This window comes from Drosophila ananassae, chromosome XL (genome assembly GCF_017639315.1).
Source record: "Drosophila ananassae strain 14024-0371.13 chromosome XL, ASM1763931v2, whole genome shotgun sequence".
Taxonomy (NCBI): Eukaryota; Metazoa; Arthropoda; class Insecta; order Diptera; family Drosophilidae; genus Drosophila; species Drosophila ananassae.
Genome location: NC_057931.1, coordinates 7,659,231 through 7,683,646, shown reverse-complemented (window position 1 = coordinate 7,683,646; position 24,416 = coordinate 7,659,231). Strand labels below are relative to the sequence as shown.

At 39.9% G+C, this 24,416-nt stretch overlaps 2 protein-coding genes across 2 annotated transcripts in view; one reads left to right on the top strand and one right to left on the bottom strand.

The window, feature by feature from the left end:
- LOC6502283 (potassium voltage-gated channel protein Shaker) overlaps window positions 1-24,416 on the bottom strand; it is a 135,064-nt gene extending 110,648 nt beyond the window's left edge. The window contains exons 1-2 of the mRNA XM_032453516.2: window positions 24,090-24,416; window positions 3,090-4,494 (exon numbers count right to left, since the gene is read on the bottom strand). Coding sequence (XP_032309407.2) covers window positions 3,090-3,235 — 146 coding nt within the window. The 5' untranslated portion in view covers window positions 3,236-4,494; window positions 24,090-24,416. The remainder of the gene's footprint in view (window positions 1-3,089; window positions 4,495-24,089) is intronic.
- LOC6502125 (dynein axonemal intermediate chain 7 homolog) lies at window positions 8,118-12,655 on the top strand. The gene is made up of 13 exons (XM_044717118.1): window positions 8,118-8,146; window positions 8,230-8,318; window positions 8,393-9,040; window positions 9,098-9,184; window positions 9,244-9,443; window positions 9,493-9,852; window positions 9,909-10,065; window positions 10,116-10,422; window positions 10,479-11,010; window positions 11,204-11,576; window positions 11,700-11,818; window positions 11,894-11,969; window positions 12,038-12,655. Exons 1-13 carry the CDS (start codon window positions 8,144-8,146, stop codon window positions 12,651-12,653), a joined length of 3,567 nt encoding a protein of 1,188 aa, XP_044573053.1. The 5' UTR covers window positions 8,118-8,143; the 3' UTR covers window positions 12,654-12,655.

The following is a 24,416-nucleotide window of genomic DNA, read 5'->3' as shown; positions in this document are numbered from 1 at the left end:
CTAATAAATGCTGGCCATTTCGCCTTTGAATGGCATTGAATGGCTGCCACTTTCAAGCGCTTTCAAACATTTTTAGACTCTCGAAGTGAGCCACTTAAAAATTTGAAACAATTTCAAATTCATTTGGAATGTAATAAAATAATTCATAACTTTTACAAGAGCAGAGATCAAAAGGGCAAAGGGCAGGTCACAAAAGTGCACAAGAGTGTACGATTACGGAAATAAATTGCAAAATACTTGGCGAAAATAATCCGGCGGAATCCCCGAAATCATCGCACAGTTAGGGGCGAGAACTTTGTTGCAACACTTGCAGCACAGTTACTCTTAAAAGTATATGTACAGTACAGTACAGTACATATAAATATGTATGTATTCAAGTGGCGTTGCAACTGAGAGCTGCACTTAAGCCACGCCCCCCAAACCGCCCCCCATATGTTGATACTGCCAAAGGGAAAAACTAAAATATAATAAAATAAAAATATTATTATTATCCTTTCATTTTCAAGTGCTTGGCATTGTGGGAGTGCGTGTATGAGGGTGAATAAATTTATGATACCCCATGGAGGAAGCAGGAGAACAGGACCAAGAACGCAGGACCAAGGACCAAGGACCAAGGATGCTAGAGCACATTAGTTGGCAAATTGGGGAACTAGTTCAATTAATCCGCTCGACTGAAGTTTGGTTAGTGGGAGATGGGAGCCGGGAGCCGGCAGTCGGGAATAAAAAAAGGATCCCATCGAGTCCTGGAGTGCAATTGAAAAGTTCCCCTTCAGCTTCACGACAGTTCTAACTTTTATGCACTGCGAGAAATAAAGTAAGAGGGCTATTTTTATACTAGTATTTTTTACTATTTATACCCGGTACTTAAAAATACTCTCTATTTTAGTTATATTCCTACATCTGTGTTTTAGATATTATTTTTTTGAAATGGTCACACTTTAAGTACCGGGTATCATAGCTTCTTAACTATTTTTTAATCTATTTTTATAGATTTTTTAGGGAGAGTTTGAGTAAGTTAGTTTTATGGCCTTAACTCTTGAGAAAATATACCAAACTTTAAGGCAGACTTTCTCTAAATATTTTAAAGATATGAAGTGTATAGTTTCTATTTAAAAATGTCTATCTTTAATACTAATTATTTTTTATAAATTCTTAGTCCTTGGATTCTTAAATTTTTCTAAAATATTTATTAAATATTCATGCCACATCCTTTTTTTTTCTCTCTAACCAAGAGGTAATTAATCACTTTACTTCCTCAAACAATTTGCATCTGCCTGGCGGAAGTTGCCTTTCGCTTCCTTGAATCCTTGCTTCCTCTGCATGTGTGTAAGTGTGTCCTTTTTTTCATATCCTTTTAAATAATACACCTGAGCAACAAGCACTGGGTAAGTGGTGGTGGCGTACATTTTTATTTATTATATTTCTTTCTTTTTTTTTTTTAAGGACTCGGACAAGTGAATATGGTAAAGTGGCAGAAATGCGGCCTGTATTTGCATGCAACATGGAAAATGGAAAATGGGAAATGGAAAATGGAGAGTGGAGAACAGAGACCAGAGAACAGAGACCAGAGGACCAAGCAAGGATAACGGAGAGTGGAAATGGAAAATGAATGAGTGGGACAGCAACAAGCTGCATGTGTGTAAATCCATTTATGCTCCAGCGCATTTATAGCCAATTTAAAAGCCCAGAGAGTAGCCTGCCCCAGTGGCAGGACATGGGGCTTGGAGGTGGAAGGATAATGATAGTTGGATATGCCGCTGACCAGTGGGGATATATCATTTACACAGTGCCCCTCGTACCATTCCACTCCAACACATCCAACAACAATTGCTGGCCCAGCGTTGATTTGTGGTAAATGACTCTCCATGCTCTGATCCTGGTGCACTGCCCCCCCTCCAGATTGGTGGCCCACCCACAGGCCATATCCTGGCCATGTCCTGGGCATTCCATTTGCATTGCGGGCCATTTAATTGCGCAGTTGCCGCATGTTTTACGACCAATATGCATAACATGGCATCCACAGCCACATTCGACATTCGTCGAAGGACTCCGAGGAGTGAAAGCGATGGGGAGAGGAGGGTGAGAAGTGGAGAGGGAGAGGTAGAGTAGGATAGAGAGAAAGCAAAAAAAACGCGGCATACTTTGCTGCGCAAGCAGCGTCGAATATCCTTGTGCCAACACACAAGCACTAAGAGTTGGCTACACTGTCAAAAAATAGGATTTTCAAATTATTTTAACTTTTATTAAATATTTTTTTATGTTTTCCACTAAGTTAGTTAAATAATTATTTAATTTTTAATAAAAAACTAAACATTTCCCCATATAATTATCTATTTATTATTAGTCCTTCAATGAAAAATAAATAAAAACCCTTTTAATCTTTGTCTTATATACTTTTCTTTTTTTAATAATTTTATTAAACAATAATCCCTTATTTTTTTCAGTGCTTTACCCCATTGATTCAATCGCATAACTATGCAAAATTACGCTTATTGAGTCTCCAGGAAATTATAACAAGCAGTGGGGATGGTCCTGCTTCTGCTCCTCATCCTCATCCCCATCCAGGACCTGGTCCTGTTCGTGGTCGTGCTTGTGGTCGTGGTCTGGGCATAAGCAGGAAGGATATGCTATATAAGTAGCCCACTTATCACTCGGTTGTTTGTTTATCTTGTTTTTTTAGCTTGCTATTTGTTTTTTTTAAACCAATTTTTCACTTTCCTTTCTTTTTTTTGGGATTTGTTTCAAAGAAGGGGAATTATTGCAAAGTGTCGAGGAAAATGTCAAATTATGGTTAAGAAATTATGGTTATTAGGTATTTTATTAGTTTATTGGGGAATTATTGAGTCATAATTGTAATAAGTAGTTATTGGGGAGATAGAGAGGTATATTTTCTGGAAGGAAGTCAGGAGGATCTCCTAATTTAAGAGAGGAAGTTCTATATAGACTATTTATACCCGGTAGTCATAAAAGTTTAAGGTAAAGTAAGTTCTTCTAAAACTTATATCTCCAAGAAACTTTCTCAGTACCAGGTATCTTATATTAATATACTTATTTTGAATAAAAATAAGGACTAGTAAAAAAGGACTCACTGGTTCAAGTTGCGCTCGTTGGAACCCGACTGGCTCTGGACATTGTCCGTGTGGCGTCGCTCCTTGTGGACAATGCCCATCAGCTTCATCCATGGATTGTTCTGGGAGCCATGGCCTCCCATGCCGCCACTCTGCCACATGGTCATCTTGGCGGCTGTTGGTCGTCACCTCCTTGGCCTCGGATCGAAATTGTATAGTTATTTTGTAAGTGTATATATAGTTATAGTTGTATTGAAACGCACTCGCGATTTTCGAGAAGAAACCTTGGGCGTTGAGGAGAAGTTTCCAATGAAAAATTATCAGTTTCAGTTTGAGAGAGACGATAGTTGGATGCCTTATCCTTATTTCTTTATCCTTTTTTCGAAATTAAAATAAGTAGAGTATTTTTGTAGAATTTCTCTTGAGAATCCTTTTAGTGTTTTTATTTTTAACTTTTGGATGGAATTGAACTAAGAGACTTGCTATGCTTGGGCGGCTGATGTTGCTCTTGCTTTTTCAATGCTTTTCCTTTGCTTTTTTAATGCTTTTTTAATGCTTTTTTGGAAGCAGCCTTTTTGGTCGTTTTGCTCGCTGTTACTTTTATTTTTTTTTCTTCTAATTTGTGAGCAAGGATTCTCCTGTTCTTGGTTTAACTTTTGGTTGCTTCTTTGGTTTCTGGCTTGTTTCTTGGCCTAATATGTCTAAAATTAAGAATCACAATGGGCGTACAACTTATCCTTTTTCTTATCCTTATCCTCTCTCTCTCTCTCTCTCTTAATTTATTTTTTTAAAGGGGGTCTTCCGTTGTTTTGTTAACCAAATTGAATTTTTTATTGCTAATTATTGTTGGGTTGTTGTTATTTTTTATTTTTAGTTTGTTGCTTTAATTCAAAAAAATCGTCTCCTTGTATATTTTGTCTTCTAGCTAAATTTTGCTGGCCAAAGATTCTGTCAATGAACCGATTACTTATCGATTATAATCGAATCTATCGATTATCTCAAAACCAAAAACCTTTAAAGTGGAGTATTCTTAATTATAATCTTTGGAAAAATCATTTTTTTTTTATTCAATATAAACAGACAAGGAATATTAGGCCTTTTTTTTGCAAAAAAATTACTTTTTAAACTCTACTTTTTTTTTGTTTTTGGCTATGTTTTTTAGAGGTAATTGCATACAATTTATTTACAGTGTATCCGTAGTTATGTACAACATTTATTTTTTTATTCGCTATGTTCGATTGCTTTTTGGTAGACTTTGTTGTTGTTATTGTTATTTGTTTTGTTTTCTTTGTTTTTTTTTTTTATTTTTTATTTTCTTGTTGTTGTTTTGATAGTTGTTAGTGTGGTTGTTGTTATTGTTGATATAGTGCTTAGGGCAGGAAGGCGATTTATTGACGATATGGGAATTTTCTTTTCACACAGTCGGCTGAAAATATCAAGAAAATATTACTTTTTATTAAGAAATTAAATATTTCAAAATTAGTTTAATATCTTAAGAGAGTTTATGTAACTTATTTAAGCAAAATAAATTAAGTTAGTGGAGTATAGAGAATATTAAACTCCAATAACTTGCCATAAAACTATCTTAAAGCCTAGCACCTCAAATAATATTCAACAAAATCCCTCTTAACCCTCACACCTCCCAGAAAATAAAGCCATTAATATTAGCATATATTTCTATAGATCTGTTTGTTAACCCATGATAGCCAAACACAGTTCTCGCCATTGACTCAATTATGTCAACAGACTTTGAATGCGAATCATCGTTTGGCTTATGGGAATATGCCTCAATGCCTCAATATATATTTGCAATTTTCAATGTTCGACCAGTGGCTTATAGACCATCCCACCTATACCCCCCACAATTTTCCCGCATTTTCCCTCCCCCCATTTTCCAAACGTTAAGCAGTTGTTGTCTGCCAAATCTGACAAGGAACATGAGGGGCGGAAATTCAGTAGGAAATTCAAGGGGTGTACGTTTTGAGTGAGGGGTGTCCAAGTCTGTCAGTCTACTGCTAAGTACTTGCAGCACAACCACCCACTTCCACCCAGAACCACCCACTTCCACCCACAACCACCCACTCCTACGGACTAACAGCTACACCCATACACAGATGGCTTTTGGGGACTGGAGCGTGTGCACATTTGCAATGCCATCAACGTCGCATCGAGCACATTAAGAAACCATTCCGCCTCGAATCACACCCCATAACGCCCATAACGCCCCCGACGCCCATTCCGTTGGACACCAGATATAACCTCAGAATATGTAATTATAAAATCGACAGGGGAGGGACGGGTATTGGTTATATCGACAGCTCGGATACCTCATGGCAAAGGCTTAAGGCTGAAGGTCATTGCCGTGGAGAAGGGGCTTGGAGGGGCTTTCTAATAAAAATAAACAGTTTATAATGCATTTCCTTAAAAATATAGGCTTCTAAAGAGTTCATTAATTAATTAAAATTAAAAAACAAAAATAGCGCCCTCCTCCTCGATTCTCATAGTTGACACTTAAGTAGCGCCAAAAAATTAAAATAAAAATAAAAAATAATATTAATTCTATTTTTTTTTTCAAAAATAAATAATAAAAATAAATTAACAAAAACAGCGCCCTCCTCCTCGATTCTCATAGGTGGCACTTAAGTAGCGCCAAAAAATTAAAATAAAAAATAATATTAATTCTATTTTTTTTTTCAAAAATAAATAATAAAAATAAATTAACAAAAACAGCGCCCTCCTCCTCGATTCTCATAGGTGGCACTTAAGTAGCGCCAAAAAATTAAAATAAAAAATAATATTAATTCAATTTTTTTTTTTCAAAAATAAATAATAAAAATAAATTAATAAAAACAGCGCCCTCCTCCTCGATTTTCATAGGTGGCACTTAAGCATTTTTTTTTTAATAAATAATAGCGGCGTCCCCCTCCCAACCTCCTTTCCTCCTGCCCTCTCCTGCCCTAAATTATTAGAAAGTCCTTCGCTTAAATGTTAAAATACTTTAGAGACTTGGAAGTCTAAAAACAAAAGCCTGAACTAAAAAAATATTTAAAAACACTTCAAATTGAAAGAAAGCCAATTTCCGGTTACGGCAATGCACTTTATTTCTGGCTAAAAGGGTTAAAGGAAAAATATTACAAAAACAAATGCATAAAAAAGGATAGGGGCGAGAGGAGGGAAGGATATGTAAGGAAAAAGGACTCAACTTCCGCTTGAGCTGCAGTTTCATTTTGCAACTCGGAGCATTTAAGCATTCGCCATTCACCAATTTTGTCAGATTGCAGGGTTCAGCCGAGCGTGCGGAAAGGATGGCAAGGATCCGCCAGGATGTGGATAAGGATATAAGGATACAGAGGGGCTAAAAAGGAATGAGCAGCAGCTACAGCTACTGGCACATTCTAAAGACTACTCTGGCATATCCTGTTCCATCCTCCCATTTTTTTTTTATTGCTTTTGTTGTCGCAGTTTGTCGCCTGTCGCCTGTCGCCTTCAACGATCTGTCAACGTCAACGGTGCGTATGATAAATTTTTATTGTGCATCCGCCATGCCTGGCACATTTTGCATTTTGAATGCCCGCCACAGCATGAGCACCCTTTTGCCGCATGCCCCGGTGCCACTTTTGCAATTTAAACTAATTATTCTCCATTGGCATGTCACGGGGCAAGTGCCACAAGCATCTGCATTATTTACACAAATTATATCGCATTATAGGCACCTGTTCTTCCTCCTCTGACTCCTCTGGCATGTGTGTGAGAGTGGCCAGAGCGGAAAGGATTAAGCGCCATGTCCTGTGGCTGACCCATCCTGCACCTCCCATGGGGCAAGTGCAATAAATAAGCTTGCCACACCAAAAAAATAAAAATTAAACCGCAAAAAAGGAACCCTGTTAAGGGCAAAGAGTGACCCGAAAGTGGAGATAAAGTAAAATGGATAAGAAAGTCACAAAAAAAGAGGAAAAAAGATTTAATTTATTTGATTTTTGTTCTAAATTTAAAAAATGTTATAAGAGTCTTAAAAAATAAACAAAAAAGTAAAAACTAAACTACTACCACTAAGAAAGTCTAGGAATTTATCTCTGAAACATTATCCTTTCCAAAGCACTCCCCTTTAAGATAAAAATTACCAGGACCTCGTGCCCTAGAAGTACCTCCAGCCAGGACTATCAAGTTGATAAGCCAAAGGTAGGTCGCTGCGGCAATTAGCCGGCGAACCAAAAACTCGAACTCGAAGCCGGGCGGAGCTCGACTGGAATTTAAATAGACTGGTAATTAAGCGGCGTTGTCACCTTGACACCTCCGGGGAGATAGGGCTTACTGCCATTCCAAAAAAGGATTAAAAAATAAATAAAAAAGAAACCAAAGCCGAAGCAGAAGCAGAAATTTGTCCCACATGAATCGAGAAAAGTTTGTGAGAAAAGTTAAAAGAACGAAACGGATTTTTTCGGCAAGGAAGGTAAACGAGGTGGAAAGGATATTTAACAAAGTAGCGAAAAGGATACACAAGGATACACAGGAGAAGCTGCCACTTCTGGCAATTAACTCTTGGGAAATCAATAAAATTGTTAAATATTTTCACGCTTTTTTTCATTCTTTTTTTATTAAATGTCTAGCCCGAGGGGGCGATGAGTATGAGAATATTAATTATTATTATAATTAATGGCAGAATGTCAATTTTAATTAAAACAGTATTGAATTTATTTCGAGAAACAAATGAATAAAATTAATTATTGAACCAGAAGCGCTTGTCAGCTAATTAATTACAATATTTTTTGCCATTAAAATTCGCTCCAAAAAGTGCACTTTCTAGATGGAAGCATCCTTTGAAAGCATCCTGCTGGGATACAGGATACCAGATACCAGGATACTTTCCACGGGGGATTACGATTTAAGTGGAGAAGCTTTCTCCGCCATTGAATATTAAATTGGGGGAGAAATTATGACAGGACGACCGGAAAGTTTGGGTTGCCGAGGGCAACCTGTCGGTCCTGTCGGTTGGCAGGATGCCCCTTTCAGAGTCGTTGGATCAATAGCCGGCGAAAGTGGCCAGTTAGCACTTGGCCTTTGGAGCGTTACGGAAAATGGTAAGCCTTCTGCTTTAAAGTCCGCCGTTTTTAAGGCCAATGAGAATTTTAATTGCAATCATGATGATTATTTTAATTAAAAGCCGCCGAAGAAGAAGCTCTCGAAGAAGGAGAAGGCCCGCCTGGAGGCCGAACAGGCCGAGCTAATGCGGATCGAAATGGAAAAGGAGAAGTAAGTATTCTTTTCTAAAAAATACACTATTCCTTATTATCCTTAATCCTTAATCCGAAATCCGTAATCCGTAGAATGAAAAAGCTGGAGGAGGCGAGGCAGCGCAAGAAACTGGAGATGGAACAGGCCAGACACCGGCAGCAACAGGAGGTGGCCGAGAACAGGATACGACGCTCTCAGCTGAAGGACAGCATGCTCTTCTTCGACGCCGTTCGCACCACCATCGAGGCCATCAAGGACGGGGAGCGCCACGAGCGGGACTGGGAGAAGTTCATGCGATGCAATGGATTGCCGAATGCCGCCAGTCCCAGTGATCTCCGGAAGTACATCCATCAGTGGCACACGGACATCGCCAAGAGGCAGCTGGAGTCGCGCAACTGGCTCCTGAGGACGGACGAGAGGACATTGCTCACCCAGGACGCCCAGGTGGCAGACTTGACGAGGATATCGCTGCGCCAGCAACAGGGCTCCCTGGGCGATGTCTTTGCCCAGAGGATCAAGGAGGTCCTGGGGGTAAGTAGACTACTTCCCACCTACCACCTACTAGTAGATCCTTACTTTCAGATCCTCAACGAACTGGACGACATGCTGCCCTTCAAACAACGCTCCATACACGTGGCCGCCGATCTCGTCAAGCTGAAGACTGAAATGAGGGTCTTTCTGAGACAACATCTGGATGAGTTCACCTACAAGACCATGTCGCACATAGAGAGGGATATGGAGTAAATAACTCAAAGGATAATAAGATCTACAACCAATTAAAATCGATAACTTTACAGGATCGATAGACCGGGGGTTTCAAAGCACATCTATAGCTCCGATGTCTTTCAAAGTTTTGTCTGGACTTTCTCCAAAGATGCTCAAATGTTTGTTTATATTTTCTAAACAATTAATATTTAAAATAAATAATATTTGTACTTTGTAGAGCCATTAACCCGAAGGCCCGGATTGGAGAGCAGAGTGCCCACAATGAGATCGATTTTCCCACAATTGAAATGCAGATATCCTTGCCGCCAACTGTTCACCTGCAGAGTTCTGCTCTGAGGGGCTTGTGGCTCAATTATGACCACTTTAGTGACTACTGTGCCAGTTATAACCTCAAACACGCCAGATCTGCCAATGCCAGTAAGTCTATAGTCCCGAAGGTTGGTATATCGATTAATTATCGTTTCAGATATCCTCCGGCAGACGAAGCGCGAGTGGCGCAAAAGGAAGGAGATCCTTCAGGCCATGTTGGACGAGTGCGGCCGGGAAATCCCCCTCTCCGAGCTGGAGCAACTAACCCAGGACCAGCACTCCGCCAGCTCCCAGCCGCCCAAGGAGAAGACCTACGATGTGGATAAATTATATGCCGAGTACGAGGATGAACTGAGCAAGGCCCATCGCAGAGCCATTGGACCGGAGGCCTATGGAATGCTGGAGACGGACGTGAATCTGCGAAAGTACAGGATCATTGGAGGAGTGTACTGTATTGACTTTCTGGAGACACCCCAGCAGGACAAGCAATTGAATGCCAGATCCTTTATACGAACAAGTAGGGTGCTTCTATGATTTTCTAATTATTTTATTATTCTTTATTTCTATTTCCAGTAACCTCCGCCAACAGTCTGATCCACAAGGAGTACTACCAGACCTACAAGCCCCCACCACCTGTACTGCCCGGAGTTCGACGTCTGCCGGAGGAAATCGAGGCTGAGATGCGGATGATTGAAGCGGCGCTGGACAAGCTGGCTCTGGTGACACTCCAGTAAGTGCCTCATATCCTTTTTAAACAAAATTCATCAAATATATAAATAGATTACCGGATTCTGTGATCTGGTTCGAGCCACCAGTGGCCTGTCGCTGGGAGACGCATGTGGAGACTCTGGAAATGGAACTGGCGGATGGCATGATGCCGGATGCTAAGAAACCGGATACCGAGCCAGATGCCGACGCAGATGCCACCGGAGCTGTGAGTGGCACGGCAGCGGGCACCACGGCCACGCCCACAGAAGCCACACCCCTGTCCACCCACGCCCAGCCGAGTCCTTTGAAGAGTTCGCCGCGTTGTCCGGCCAGAATGCGTTCACAGAAATCGGATATTCAAGGGAACTCTCAACAACAGGTAAGGATTTAAATAAAATTTTAAAAAATATATATTATCAAGAGGACATTTCCAAGATCCTTCGGGAGATTAATGACTTTGATCTGCGCGCCATACCCAGCGACGTGGACTTGTACGGTTTGGTGAAGGACTTTGTGGTGCCACGTTTGCCGCAAGGATTCTGTGTGCGGCTGGAGCAGTCGACTCCTTGCTCGGAAAGTGGATTGCGGCAGAGGAGAGTCATGTTCCTGGCCCGCCAGACGCACATTCGTTTGGGCCAGGGCCAGGTCTCCAGTGTTGGCAGCACAGACGAGTCCTTGGCCCGGCCGGAAGACCTGAAGTTGGGCCAGAAGAACGGCCTGGGTGCCGAGTTCTTGGACACCGATGAGCCGGCAGAGCTTTTCCCGCCACTTTGTTTCGATAAACTTTTGAAATTCCGGCAAATGGCCGCTCGTCCTGTTGTCCAGGTTGGCGGTTACCTGTTCTCCCAGCTGATCGAGGACATGGATCGGTTGTGGAGACTGCAACTGCCCAGGGAGCAGCAGGAGGAGATAATCCAACAGATTTCCGAACAACTTTCGCCCACGGGATCCAAGGGGAGTGATGGAGGTGGGTGTTTTGAAAGCTTATTAGATCCTTTAAGGCTATCGATAGATAGATATCGATATAGGCCATCACTAGCTCATATTCTAGTTCAGAAACTATCGATGGTGATCGCACTTTGTAGATATTAAAGCACTAGTTATCGATAGTTTAGAAAAAGCTTTCGGAGGACACTTTCTAATGATTCTCATCCCCACAGCTGACAAAGAAGGACGAGATGGAGAAGGATCTCAAAACCTCAACGATCTACCCGAGGACATGCAACCCCTTAGCCAGGAGCTGGTGGATGTCCTGCAGCCAGCTGCCGCTGCTGCCGCCTTCGCCTACTACACGGGCATATCCTTTGTGAAGGACTCGCAAATGCCCTCGGAAACGGACGGAGAGCAGGACAACGCCACCAGCAAGCGCTCGAACAGCATGGACAGCAGCGAGGACGACGAGGACGATGTGGACAGCCTGGTGGCGCTGCTGGAAGGCGCTGGGACCACCTCCACGGCTGGGAATACGCTTCACGACCTCCTGGGCCCCCCCAGCCACAACAATACCAGCGACAATACCAGCGACAGCGAAAGGTAACCAAACGGGGCACTCAATAATTGACAGTTTGATTGATCAGCGGGTCCATTAGACAAGGAAAAGGAGGCATAGCCCCCACCCATACTATATCCTTTTGATTTTCTATTCCAATCTCGAAGCAAACAAAGGAAGAGCACAGCAGCCGCCCTGACCCAGGGCAAGTGGAGCACTCGAGATGTTCACGATACGAAGTTCAATGAGGACAAGCTCTCCATACAGTTCCGGACAGGACGACTGGGTAAGGATACAAGACAAGGATATAAGATGAGCTTCTCACAAATTCTATTTAATATTCTTTGTTAAATGGAACCAGGAATTTTTGGATTTGCGTTGAATAAGTATAGCAACATGCCGTATCAAACGTGGGACCTGCGCCCGGATATGAAAAAGTAGTAACCAAAATATATCCAAAGTCATCTTGGGAGCTCTCATCCTCTAAAATTCAATTCTTTTTTAGTCCTGGCACTATAATATTCAGCTTCACGGCATCGCTCATCAGCTTGGACATGACCATTACGGAATTCGGGTATACGGTTAATAATTTTCAGGGCGGGAGCACCCAGGGCATTACGGATATGATCGGCAAGACGTTGTCCTTGGGGGAGCTGAAGGCCACCCTTATCCTTTCGGCCGTTGACATCTTCCCGGACGAGGACGCCTTCTGCTATACGGAGGGATCCTGCGAGAAGAACTATGTGATGGAAATGCACTGTTACGCCTGCCTCTCCACCCTGGCCCAATCCCATAACTTTAGTTGGTCGCGTTGGAATCTATTGGCCGGATCGAGAACTGCCGTCCTGCTGGTCCGGGAACTGATCGAAGGGAAGAAGGTGCCGTACTACTCGACTCTGTTGGTAACGCCACTGAAAACCTCAATTATCGATTGCACGGAAGTGTCGGCCAGTTTTAACGCCGTTGGTATACCCGGAATGGAGTATTACGCCGATCTGTATCAGCTTTCGCAGGCCCATGCCCAGCCGGGTAGTTTGGAAAAGCAAAGGACAATGAATCCAGTGCTCAGGGATAATATAGCCAGGATCCTGATGGGTATACGACCCTTGAGTTTGTGCTGATTTCCGAAATTCTAACATTTGTGTATCGAGTGGTTGAGAAAATTTTATCCAATGACCAGAAATTTGAATTCGTTTCGAGTTCTCTACGAAAGAGCAACAAGGGCAGAGGCTACTTGGCTCGTAATTCCTATTTTTCATATTTTTCCCAGATCCCGGGCTATATCTCTGGCAATTCGAGTCAGATTCTCAAGCGGAATGCCTTAAACGATTTGTGGATCGATTCCTCATCATTCTCCATCAAAACCTGACCACAAAATATTTTTTCAATTTTTTTCAAGATTTTGTGTGTAAAATCCGGGATCTCCCCATCTGGCCTAGGACAATAGCTATATCTCAGCCAATTCTCATCCGATTCTCAAGCGGAATGCCTTAAACGATTTGTGGATAGATTCCCCATAATTCTGCATCAAAATCCTGGCACAAAATATTTTCTAAATATTTTTCCAATTTTCTGGGGTACTCCTTATGAAATCCGAAACGCAACGAATCTTGACCAACTATTTAAAGAAGAAACGCCCTCAAAATGTAATATCAATCAAACGCGCAGCAACATAATGCAGAATGGCCGAGCATATCGATAATTCGGCTTCTTATCCACTTAGGAATAGCGTTCTGGGCCACAGAGGCATCATCAATCTCCGACGAAATAGTCTCCCCCTCCAATTATAATACATTTCCATTGTCAGCAGATTGCTGTGTGGATCCTCCACCACTACACCCACACACACACACCCACACAGCCACTCACACTCCACACTCACACATAGAAAGGCACAAAGGAGGCAGGACAATTAACATATTCACAGCGAGCTTATCCCTTAATGCTCGCTTGGGCCTCTTGCCATTTTTTCACTTTGCCTGTCATTCCATTTTCGGCTCGAGGCGGTTGCGGGAGAGAAAAGGTTAAGAAGAATAAAAGGAGGAAAGCAGCAGGAAAGGGGGGCGGGAGGGAAAAAAAGGAAAGGAAGAAAGGGGAAATAAGAGTGCGTACCACACTGCGTATACGCAACATGCCTGTGTTAATGCCTGATTGTGAAGAGTGAGGTTGGTCTTCCCGCCCTCTCCACCATTTTGTGGCTGAAACTGAAGGTCGCCCGGCAATGAAAATTGGCGCCCAACTGTCTGGCAACAACGAGCCAACCGAGTCCACGCCCCTGTTCTGTTTTAATGAGCACTCTCGCCCATCTCACTCCCATCCCAATGCCATGCAATGCCCCATGCCCCCATGCTACCCTTATGCATAAATAAATAAATAATTAAAAAGTATTTGTCTTTTCTAAATTGAATTAAATGAGAGGGAATTTCAATTTAAAAAGGGGAGTCAAGAGTTTTAAAACAATGAGGGTACTGGTACTACACTGCGTATACGTAATATGAATTTGTTGAAACTTTTAACTTTTCATTTAAAGATTTATTATTTTTCAGAGCTTATTAGTGGGTTTAAGAGACTAAATTATATTAAACTAATAAATAATATTATTGTATTTAATAAATATAAATAAATACCCTTATTTGGTTTAGAGTAAATGTTTATTTTTAGTCTGTTTATCCTTTTGAGAGATTTGTTTTTCATTTGCGGTTTGTTTACATTGTCCTCTAAGCCTCTCACCCCCTCTACTAATTAAGCTCTTCACCCCCCTTTTTTTGGCAGATTGCATATGATTTTGTTGGCCTTTCTGTTGCTTTTTTTTGGTGTTTCTGTTTCTGTTTCGTTGGTCGGAAGCCAAGTGTGAACTTTGTTTCCGTTTCCGGTTTTGACACCGCCTGTTACCGCTGCTGGCAAAATCGTAACCGCAACACACACACACACACACCCAAAAAACCCACCTGTCGTTTACAACGGCCTTTTGTGGCCAAATATTTGTGGCACAAGTGCCTCGTCCTGCGTTGTGCCCTCTGGTCCTGCCATGCATACTGGCACTGATTTTAGAGATATTTTTGTGTTAAACATTTATTTGCATGTCCGGACATATTTTTCGCATAAATTCAAATAAATGGCAAATTGCAATATTTTTGCCAAATTATCCTGGAATCTCAGATTTAATTTTCGTTTCATTTCATTTCGGAATAAATGTGCCAGAGAGTCAGAGAGAGAGATATCCTGACAATTTCACACGTGAGGTGCGAGAATGAGCGACATAACTATGCAAATGTCCCTATAATGTAATGTTTTGTCCTTTAATCAAGGTAGCACTAAAATTCTTCGTCCAGGTATGCCATCAAATAATACTGCCAGTGTCTGGGCTTATACATATATTTTTTCTTTATACATATATACTTGTTTTTTTTCGCACCTTCTTAGCTTTAATGCGCTGCTATTGTGGCATATATACACTCGAATAAATTGTTTTAAGATATATAAGCTTAATACTTGATATTTTTATATTTTATTTACTTTATTATGCTTTTTTAAAATGATATATTTTAGCTTTAGTCTCCTACTGTTTTTAAATATTTTTGTACGCCCTTTTTTTCCTGTGTATTCATTTATAAAAGCCAGTGGCAGCAGCCGGTAAATCCGCTGGCGGCTCACAAAAGTATGCTACGTAATTTAAGTTAATAGCTGACACACATACATCCACACACACACACACACATGAGAACACACGCACTCACAGACATAAAACTCACACAGACTCACATTGCGGGCATTCAGAGTTCTCCGCGTCTGTTCAAATTACAATTCATTATGTACAGGTGGCGAGCGAGTGAGTATGTGCACACTCTGAGTGTGTACACAGCGAGAAAATATATATAATTTAAAAGAATAAAAAGAAATTATTTAAAAGTGGAAAGATCAAAGATCTCTTAAAACTTATACCGATAAGCACTGTTTGCGATATTAAATTAAGCAAAATATATCGATAAAAGCTTTAAAGTGATGATATCTAAACTGGTCCATCGCTAAAAAGAAGGACAACATGTTATTCTAACTCTTAAATATTATAATAATATATTAATGAGTTCCCATTTAGCTTTCTAATTTTTATATTTCCCATTAAAAAATTCTTAATTTTCTCCCAGTACTGTTGGCAAGAGGAAGCCATCTGAAGCAGCGCGGTTATGACGCAAGCACAGGACTTTAAAGCCCGGCAGCCACGCCAACTGAGGCTGGGATAATGGTACAAGGCAGAAGGCAGACGCTTCGCATGCGGCACTTGAAATGTCACTGCTTGTCTTGATTACAGGATCCAAGATACTCTGGCATTTATTGCAGAGCAGAAGGGTACATAAAAACAGAAACAGAATTTGCAGTTTGCTCCTTGAAACTCTTATAGATAGTCAATAAAAATTTGAGAAGCTCTAAAAAACAGTAGAGAAGCTCTTTCGTCACAAAAAACTTTTAAATACAGAAATTCTTCATCCTCAAACTTTTTTTCATGCCATTTTCTCACAGAAAAGAGTGTCCTTCCCATCGCCTTACATTTTCTTACAAAACCTCCCATATATGTAAGTATACATACTATTATTCCTCTTTTTTTTCTTTTTTTTTGCATTGCATTTTAGCAATTTGCGTCAAATTTCGAGTTTAAGTGTCAATTACAAAAATAACAACAGTCATGCGAAGAAGAAACTTTTAAAAAAAAAATATATATATGAAGACAAATGACAGGGAGAGTGGCGACAGAGAGAAGGACAGAGATGAGGGCCAACATGTCCTGTCTACCTTTCAGCAGGTGACGAAAGAGCGAGCAAGAGGGAGCTAGAGAGTCAGTCACAGTCACCTACGTGCTCGTCAAGTTGACAGGCGCTTTTTTTTTTTTGTTGCTTGCTTGCCTCTTCCTTTGCTCTTCTTGGTTTCCTTTTTTCTTTTGCTTTATTTTCGTTTTTAACCTCAATTTAGGAGGCCTCCTGATGCTGGGCAGGTGCCTTGAAAATTCCACACTTGCGGCTGAAGTATTAGAAGCAATAAAATAAATGTGACTTTTCTTTAAATATTTAACTTTAATAATAATATTTAAAAAAGTACTAAATACTAATGCCTTAAATTTATATATTTTTTTTATAGAAAAAGAAATAATTAAAAAAGGACCCTCTAGTGTATGTGTGTGCTGTTTAGTGTTGACATGTGTGTTGGTGTTTCCTTCATTTTGTTTTTTTTTTTTTGGGGCCGTATTTCTTTGGCTTTCACCTGCCACCTATTTGGCTTCCTTGGACTTTCCTCACTCGGCTTGCCACCTTCATCATCTTCTGGTTTTTTGACAGCGACGGCGACGGTGACGCCGACTTTTGACTTTCTGACTTTCTGGGCTGGCATTTTGACACAGTTGATTACAGCAGCGCCACCTAGCGGCGGTCGCAGCACGCAGTTGTGGCCTGGGCGGGGGGTGTGTGTGTGTGCGGAAGCGAGATGGCGCGACAAGGCAATATTTATGCAAATGGCCCAGAGACATTCATTCGCCCTCACCCTCGCACTGCCACTCGCACTTGCACTCACAGGACAAAAGTTTCGTCATTCCATTCATTTTGGTCCTGCACATGCAACCACATGTCCTCCTAGACACACACACACACACACACACAGATATACAGGAGCAAGAGAGATGGAATACGAGATGCATATGCGGTGTCCTAAGAGCATTATTCCACATAAGTTACCTAATTGCATTCCAAAATTTATGTATTTCATTTGAATTCAGTTCGGTTTTGGGCTTTAATCAGTGAATTGGAGGAGAATTGCACAACTATTACTTTCTAAATAGATTTTTCGAATATTTTACAACACTGAAAGGAACAGTTAAGATCGAATCATATTTTTGAGGAAATGGAACAAAAATACAGTTCGATTTTGAGGCAAGTGTATGTGGAAGTCCTGTCGGGCACATCAATATTTCATTGAGGCTTTCAAGTTCGTTCCACACTTAATTTAAGAGGTTGCTCTATTGCTCTATGGGAGTTTCCTGCTTCCAGTTTCCTTTTTTTCTTTGCGACAAAATATTTGCCGAAAAGCGAGCTACAAAATATTTATGCAAGGCTACTCACTCCATCTCGCTCTGATACTCTCCTTCCTCCTGCTCCCTCTCCCACTCACGCAGATAACTTGAGCATCTGCACGTACCGCAATTGCAGAGAGCTAACGGTAAACAAAAGGGAACCAAAGAAAACAGCCCCCCTCCGAAAAACAAGAAGAAGAGGCAGAAGAGAGCTAAGAGAAGGAGGAGTAAAGTGAAGTGAAAAAAAGAAGGACGGGGATGGACGAGGACGAGGACCAAGGAATTATTGCCCCAGCTGATGAAAAAGGAAATGACCACAAATTGCCGTGGGAATGTGTGGGTACGTGCATGTATATAGGTTATTTAACGTATTTAATTTCCCTTTCCCTTTCCCCCCCCCACCCCCGCCCCCTCTTACGCTCTCTCCATCCTCTCAGGAAGAGGATGTGACAGAGGAATCCAAAAAAGGACCGCTAGGACACGATTTTGCAGGGCAATTCCTTGGATCTGCTCGACGCCAGAACGTGCCGAAATTCCAAAGTCACTCGAACTATGCAACCAGCGTTACTCAACACTATTTTTTCCTTCATTTTCTTTTTTTGCTGTCGTCTAGAACATCCCTAACTTAAAGTTTTAAACAAAAAACTTGCTAAACTTTAGTTTATATCTGTATTTTTTTTTTAATTGTTAACAAGTTGAATGTGAAAAGGAAAGGACCCTTGGATCATTATAGTTCTGTTACAGCCAGTTTGCTGCGTGTGTGTTCGCCTGTTAGAAAATAATTAAAACTTTTTCGTGATTTCGTGCCAGTGTTGCTGCGATTTTTCTCAATTTAAAATGGATTCTAACAGCAGCAGAAAACAACAACAAAAACAACAATGAGAAAAAAAAAACTACTAAACAACAACAAATGTATGTCTGCAGCTGCTGGCATGTTTCGTTTCGAAATCGTGCGAGTTTTGTGGTGATGTGTGTGTGAGAGGTGAGAGGACCAAGTTTACAATCCCTTCGAAAAAAAAAAAAAACCAAAACCCTACACTTTGGCCTTCTCACACACACCACACACAACACACCATCGCGTCCACCCTTCGTTTACTGTTATTGGATTAGTTATTGCAGTTACCGCCCACTGTTACCAGCCTACTTCCAGAAAAGGACCTCCCCAATCCGAAACAACATTTTTACAACATTCGTGCAGGTTTTGATTAGCAAGAATTTTATTAGTTTTCTTTTCATTTTTTTTTTTATACTTCTTACTTAGTTGCCATTTTGGCGCCCCACCTGTTGGTATTTCACTTTCCGATTGATTTATCGATTGTGCGTGTCTTTCAATCTTAAATCTTTTTGGATGAGAAATCTTGAGTGGAAGCAGTTCCAGATCTGATCCATGGACTGCTCCTTGGGAATTGGCAATTTGTTGCAGAAAACACGGAAATTCGGATAAGTATATTGCGACGTTCTCCATCGCCTTTGTCACCGTTCCAATGCGAACTATTCTCTATAAATAAACTATTTGAAATCGAACGAAATATAGCCCCGAAAATCAAAATGATTCAAAACGTAATACGGAAATTTTTCTCTCCCCCGTTCCGATCAATCGGTGGCATGTTGGAAAATATTAAGTATACGTATGTATATCAAGTATACGTAAAGGTCTTGAACAAATTAAACACTTCTGCGACAGTCTGTTAGATCTGAGACATTTTTTAATGGCAGCTTTTGATTTTATAGGGATTTTATTGGATACTGATTATTGATTACTGATTACTGATACTGGTTATTAGATTCTAATATTAAGTATAGATTCAGTTATGCCATCATTTTTAGTATTAAATCATAAGAACTAAGCCAATATTCGCAGTTTATTTTAAAATTAGTAATAAGAAGAATATTTCTGTGACATTTCTACATTATATTTCTACAATTTGAATTAAAAAACTCATGTATCTAGTATAAGCCTATGAGTTGTAAGCATTTAAACAATGCTATTAGTAAAAAGTGTAGTATTTTTAAGTATTTGTGACAAAAAAACCTCACTTTAAGACCTTAAGAATTCAAATATCAAGTATACGCACCGTTGCCCAACAAAATTAACTTCTAGACGTAAAAACCCACCAACTGATGTTTAAATCAGTTTTAAATTTTTATAATTTCCTTTCGAAAATGAGAAACTGAAACTTGATAGCAAACTGAATGCAACAGAGACGCTGACGCAAAACCGATTGCCAAAAGTTGTCGATTATTTTTGTTGGTTTTCAATTTGTTAACGATTTACGATGCTGATGTCGCAACTCCCCGGCCCTGCCACTCTCCTTTCACTCTATGTCTTTGATTCTTGATGCTTTTCTGCTTTCCGCTTCTCTGGTTTTTGTGCTTTCTTCTGGTTCTGTCGTTTTACGACATTCCCAATGCCATAGGACACAAAGAAGCGGTCTGAGACTGAAAAGCAAGGCGAATAAATTGAAAGGGTGGTAGGGGCTAGGGGTGGTAGCTGCTGCCTTTGCTGCTTATCGATGGACACGCGCGTACTATAAAATGTCTTGAATATTGCTCGCTGATGACAGGGCCGAACTGTTGGCCACAGAGAGAAAAAAGGATAGGCCTAAACAACAAAAAAGGATATAAGAAAATCAGGGAAATTAAAAAAATACAGACTATCGATTAATATCGATTAAAGAGAGTCTCTTTTATTAAAGATGGAATATTTGGCATCATTTTAAATTGACTTTTACTTTCTCACAATTAATAGGCCTATCAATTATCGATTAATATCGATTAAAACAAATTATTACTATAGAAAGAATGATATATTCTTCATTTTTGTTATCATATTAAATTGGCTTTTCATTTCTCTTAATAAGTTTAAAGAATAGACCTGTCAACTATCGATTTATATCGATTTAAGCTCTTAGAGAGGCACAGAATCAAATGATCTTTATCGATTGCTTGAAATAGGCCCAAAATACTATATATTTTTGTTATCAGAAATTGTAGGCCTTGACCAACTGGAGATTTAGACCAAATCGAAAGGGTATTACAAGGTCATGTCCAGTCCCATTCCCAGTCGTGTTTTGTTTTAATTTTTATTTAGGTTTTGTTTTCATTCGCTGGGTGTGTCATTGAACTAAACTAAACTCCTCTATAAATATCAGCGGCGATTTATCGCATGTCTGTCCCACTGTCTATATTTTTTCTAATTTTTTTATTTTAGTTTTTTTTTTGCTGCGTTTGCGTGGGCCTATAAAACACATGTGACACAAAAAACAAAACCAAGAGAAGAAAGGCACTTCTGATCGCTTGTAGGCCGATTTCCAATTGGTTTGATTTTTGTTGCCAATTTGTTATTGTCTCAGAGTCGGATAGTTCTTAATTATAGACAGTTTTTGGTTAAAAATTAATTTTAATATTATTTTTAGGGAGGGAGGACTAGGTCTTAGAGCTACTAGGTCTTTGGAATGACATTTTGAACAGTTTCCAATGATAAACCTTCTTAAAACTATACCCCTTTGTTCCTATAGCCCATTTTGTATTATTTTTTGATATCAAAATCGCATAAATCAAATGGAATTGAAAATTGCGCCACACACTCTCCCCGAAAAAAAATAAAAATGGAAACAAAAGCAAGCAATTTTCCAATGGATTGGCGCACACGTGCTTTAATTTGGTTGTGCCCCACAGCATACCGTATGCAATCGTTAAATATGCAACGTTGCCTCGGTTTAAGAGCCACAAAATAAATTGACCAACACCACCTGCCCCTTGCCACATTTCCCCCCAAAACAATACGCGAATTGTGTGTTCTTACAGGTTTTTTTTTGACCAAAATACACAAATGCGAAACGAAATGGAACATTTTAATGAAGCTTGGAGCATTGTTTTCGTTTTCTAGTTTGGAAAGGATACTATGCAGGGATGCAGGATACCAGGATGCTACCAATATGGATGGTGGTGGCTTAATAACCATACGATTTGGGCCAGAAATTGTGTGGCTTTATGATTGGAAGGGAAACAATAAATAAAAGTGCGAATAAAAGAGCAGCGCGAATGCAACAGAATAGCAAGAGTGTGTCAAGTTAAAAATAGAAGTTTAAAAACAAAAACGCAACCGAGCGGCACATGCGAAATGCAACAAATACAAATAACACTAACAACAACAGCAACAAGAGCCATAAAACGAAAATAAAACTTACATAAATTTAGAAATCTTGGCTGGCAGTCCGCTTGGATGTCGTTTGTCGTTCTTGTCGCTCTGCTCCCAAAACGCACTTTATTTTTGGAAAAAGCCAAAACCAACAAAAAACGACCAACCCAAACGGCAACAGGCAAATCAGATTTTCATGCACGTAAAGGCCGGGAAATTGCAATTTTTACAAAACTCAAGAAACCGCTAATAAAACAAGAAAAACTTGCAGACTTTTAAATTTAATCTCAGATTCAGTTACTTTAACGTAAATAGCAACTAGAGATGGGCAAACTAAACGATTTCGATAAATTATTATTTCTTCGATAAGGAGTGGTAACACTGATCTTGCAAGGATACTCGATAATTGATTAATAATTAATCCCATCTCTAGAAAGGATATATCGATATATATTTAATTTAAAATTGAAAATTGGCAGCCATTTTGTAAAAATTTTTAAACATGGTTTCCTCGACTTCCGTTTAACACATTTTTATCATCGCACTTCATTAATATTTTAATAAACCTATTAATAATACTAACTTTAATCTAGCTCACTTAAAAACTTGAAAAATTCGGAAAAGTATCTCTTTAGAATTTCTATTAAAATGAAGTGGCTTAAAATAACCAAAAATAATAATACTATAAAAACAATTTGGAGAAAAAGCAACCGTTAGCGGCTAAAATTATGAGAGAAAAAAACTCAAAATAAATAAAAAAAACAACAAGGATTCCAGGCACATACACACAATAAGCAAGTTAAGAAGCAGTCCAAGGAGGATGGAGATGACCAAAAAAAAAACAAGAAAAACAAAAAGGCAAAGCAGGATGCCTCTGGTGAGTCGTAAAATTGCGCAAACCCCCCACCCCCCCATCCCCTTGCCCCTTTAGGACTGCTCCTTGGCAGCAGCACTCCTTGGACGAGAGTGAGTGAGTGGGAAAGGGACGGGATGCCAGAAACTGGCCAAATTAAATACACAACAATGTTGCAAAAGGAATGGAAAGCGGCAAGCAACACAGCGAATAATAATACGAAGCAAGTGCGGAAATAGAGGAAGCTGCCAAGGGGGGGCGGTGGGTGGTTGACACTCGAGAGGGGAACGACCTTGTACGCATATTTTTTGTATTTCCTTTTGTTTGAGGTTCCTCTTCTATATATTTTTTAAGCCGACTTTTAGTTCTTTGTTTTGTGATATTTTTCGTCCTTTTTTTTTTTGGTATTTCAGTATTTTAGTATTTTGAAAAGCCTCCACAAACATGTCCAAAGCTGCTGCTGCAATTTTTCGGTTACTTCGCGAAAAATATTTGCACAAAAAGAAGAAGAGGCCGTAAAGCACAATATACACTGAGAGAAAGTAGGAAAATCTAAATAGAATAAGTGATTTTGTTTAAATTGATAAGTTAATATTAAGAAAATACCAAAAATGTTAAGTATTATTTAGTGTTTAGTGATTAGTATTTAGTATAATTTGTAATTATTTTTTTCAGTGCCTTAAAATGTGGTCCATGGAGGCTAGGACTGGACACAAAATGTTTATGGACACTTTAGCTCAGCCACGGGCCGCAGATACAGCCACTGCCACTGCCAACTGAGATCGGACTCCGCCGGAGTCCCAGAGTCCGCCGTAGTCCCCGCCCGGCCATCACAGCATCATTCACATTTACGAGCCAGCGGAGGCTGTTGCTTCAATTCGGCAGGAACAGGAGCAGGAGCAGGAGGAGGACAACAAAAATGGGCAAAAAAAAAAAAGTATAAAGGACTGTCCTTTTTTTTCTGAGGCAATGGGAGTGTGGACCAACTACTGGGTGTCCTGGCCCCGAGCCAAGCTTTCTATCCTCGCTATACTGGCACGCCCACGTCCACGGCCACGCCCACGACCTTCGCCTCTTGTTGATTATTGTCAATGATTTGCTTTCGGAGCCATAAAATGCAAGCAAATTGAATTATTTTTCGCAATTATGTGTCACAGAAGAGGGACACCGAAAATAGCCATCCGGAGCAAATTATTCTACGGCACATAGATGTGTCCTTGTGGGCTTGAAACAATTTTTTTATTGACAGGAGGTACGTGGTTTGGCGCGCAGGATATTTTTCTTTTTTTTTTTTTCAATGACTTTATTAGGTTCTGATGTGCTTCAACTTTGGTAATGGAATTTTAAAATACGACTTCCTCATACATTTTATAATAAATTAATTAAAATAATTATTAAAAATATTTCAAACACATAACCTCACATTAAACCTTTAATTTGAAACTCTTTTCTTCTATAATTCCCAATCAGTTCTGAAAGAAATAAAAAAACAGTGTTGAAAAACTCACCTTATTGCTTTTCTGTGGCTTAGCCGAGTTTTTAACTTTTATTTTTGGTATTTGAATATGTATTTGTTTAATTAATTTGAATCGTAGATTGCTATTGATAATTAATTGTAATTAGAACTATTAATATCCATAGTTGGGACTTGATTATGTTGAAAGAGCGTTGAAGAACAGACGACGGGAGAAAAAAAGCGAGACGAGATGACTTCGATTCGATTCGATACGATACGATTGTATTCGATAACTATTCGATTTCTAATTCGATTCGAGCCCCACTCACTGCCCTCGGAAACTCTTTGTATTCATTTAACCGATCTCCTTCATAATGAC

Excerpts from the sequence above, each read along its gene's own strand:
- LOC6502125 (XM_044717118.1), top strand. Across the intron at positions 11,011-11,203 it reads ATCCAAGGGGAGTGATGGAG|CTGACAAAGAAGGACGAGAT; the intron begins GTGGGTGTTTTG and ends TCATCCCCACAG. Across the intron at positions 11,970-12,037 it reads CTGCGCCCGGATATGAAAAA|TCCTGGCACTATAATATTCA; the intron begins GTAGTAACCAAA and ends ATTCTTTTTTAG.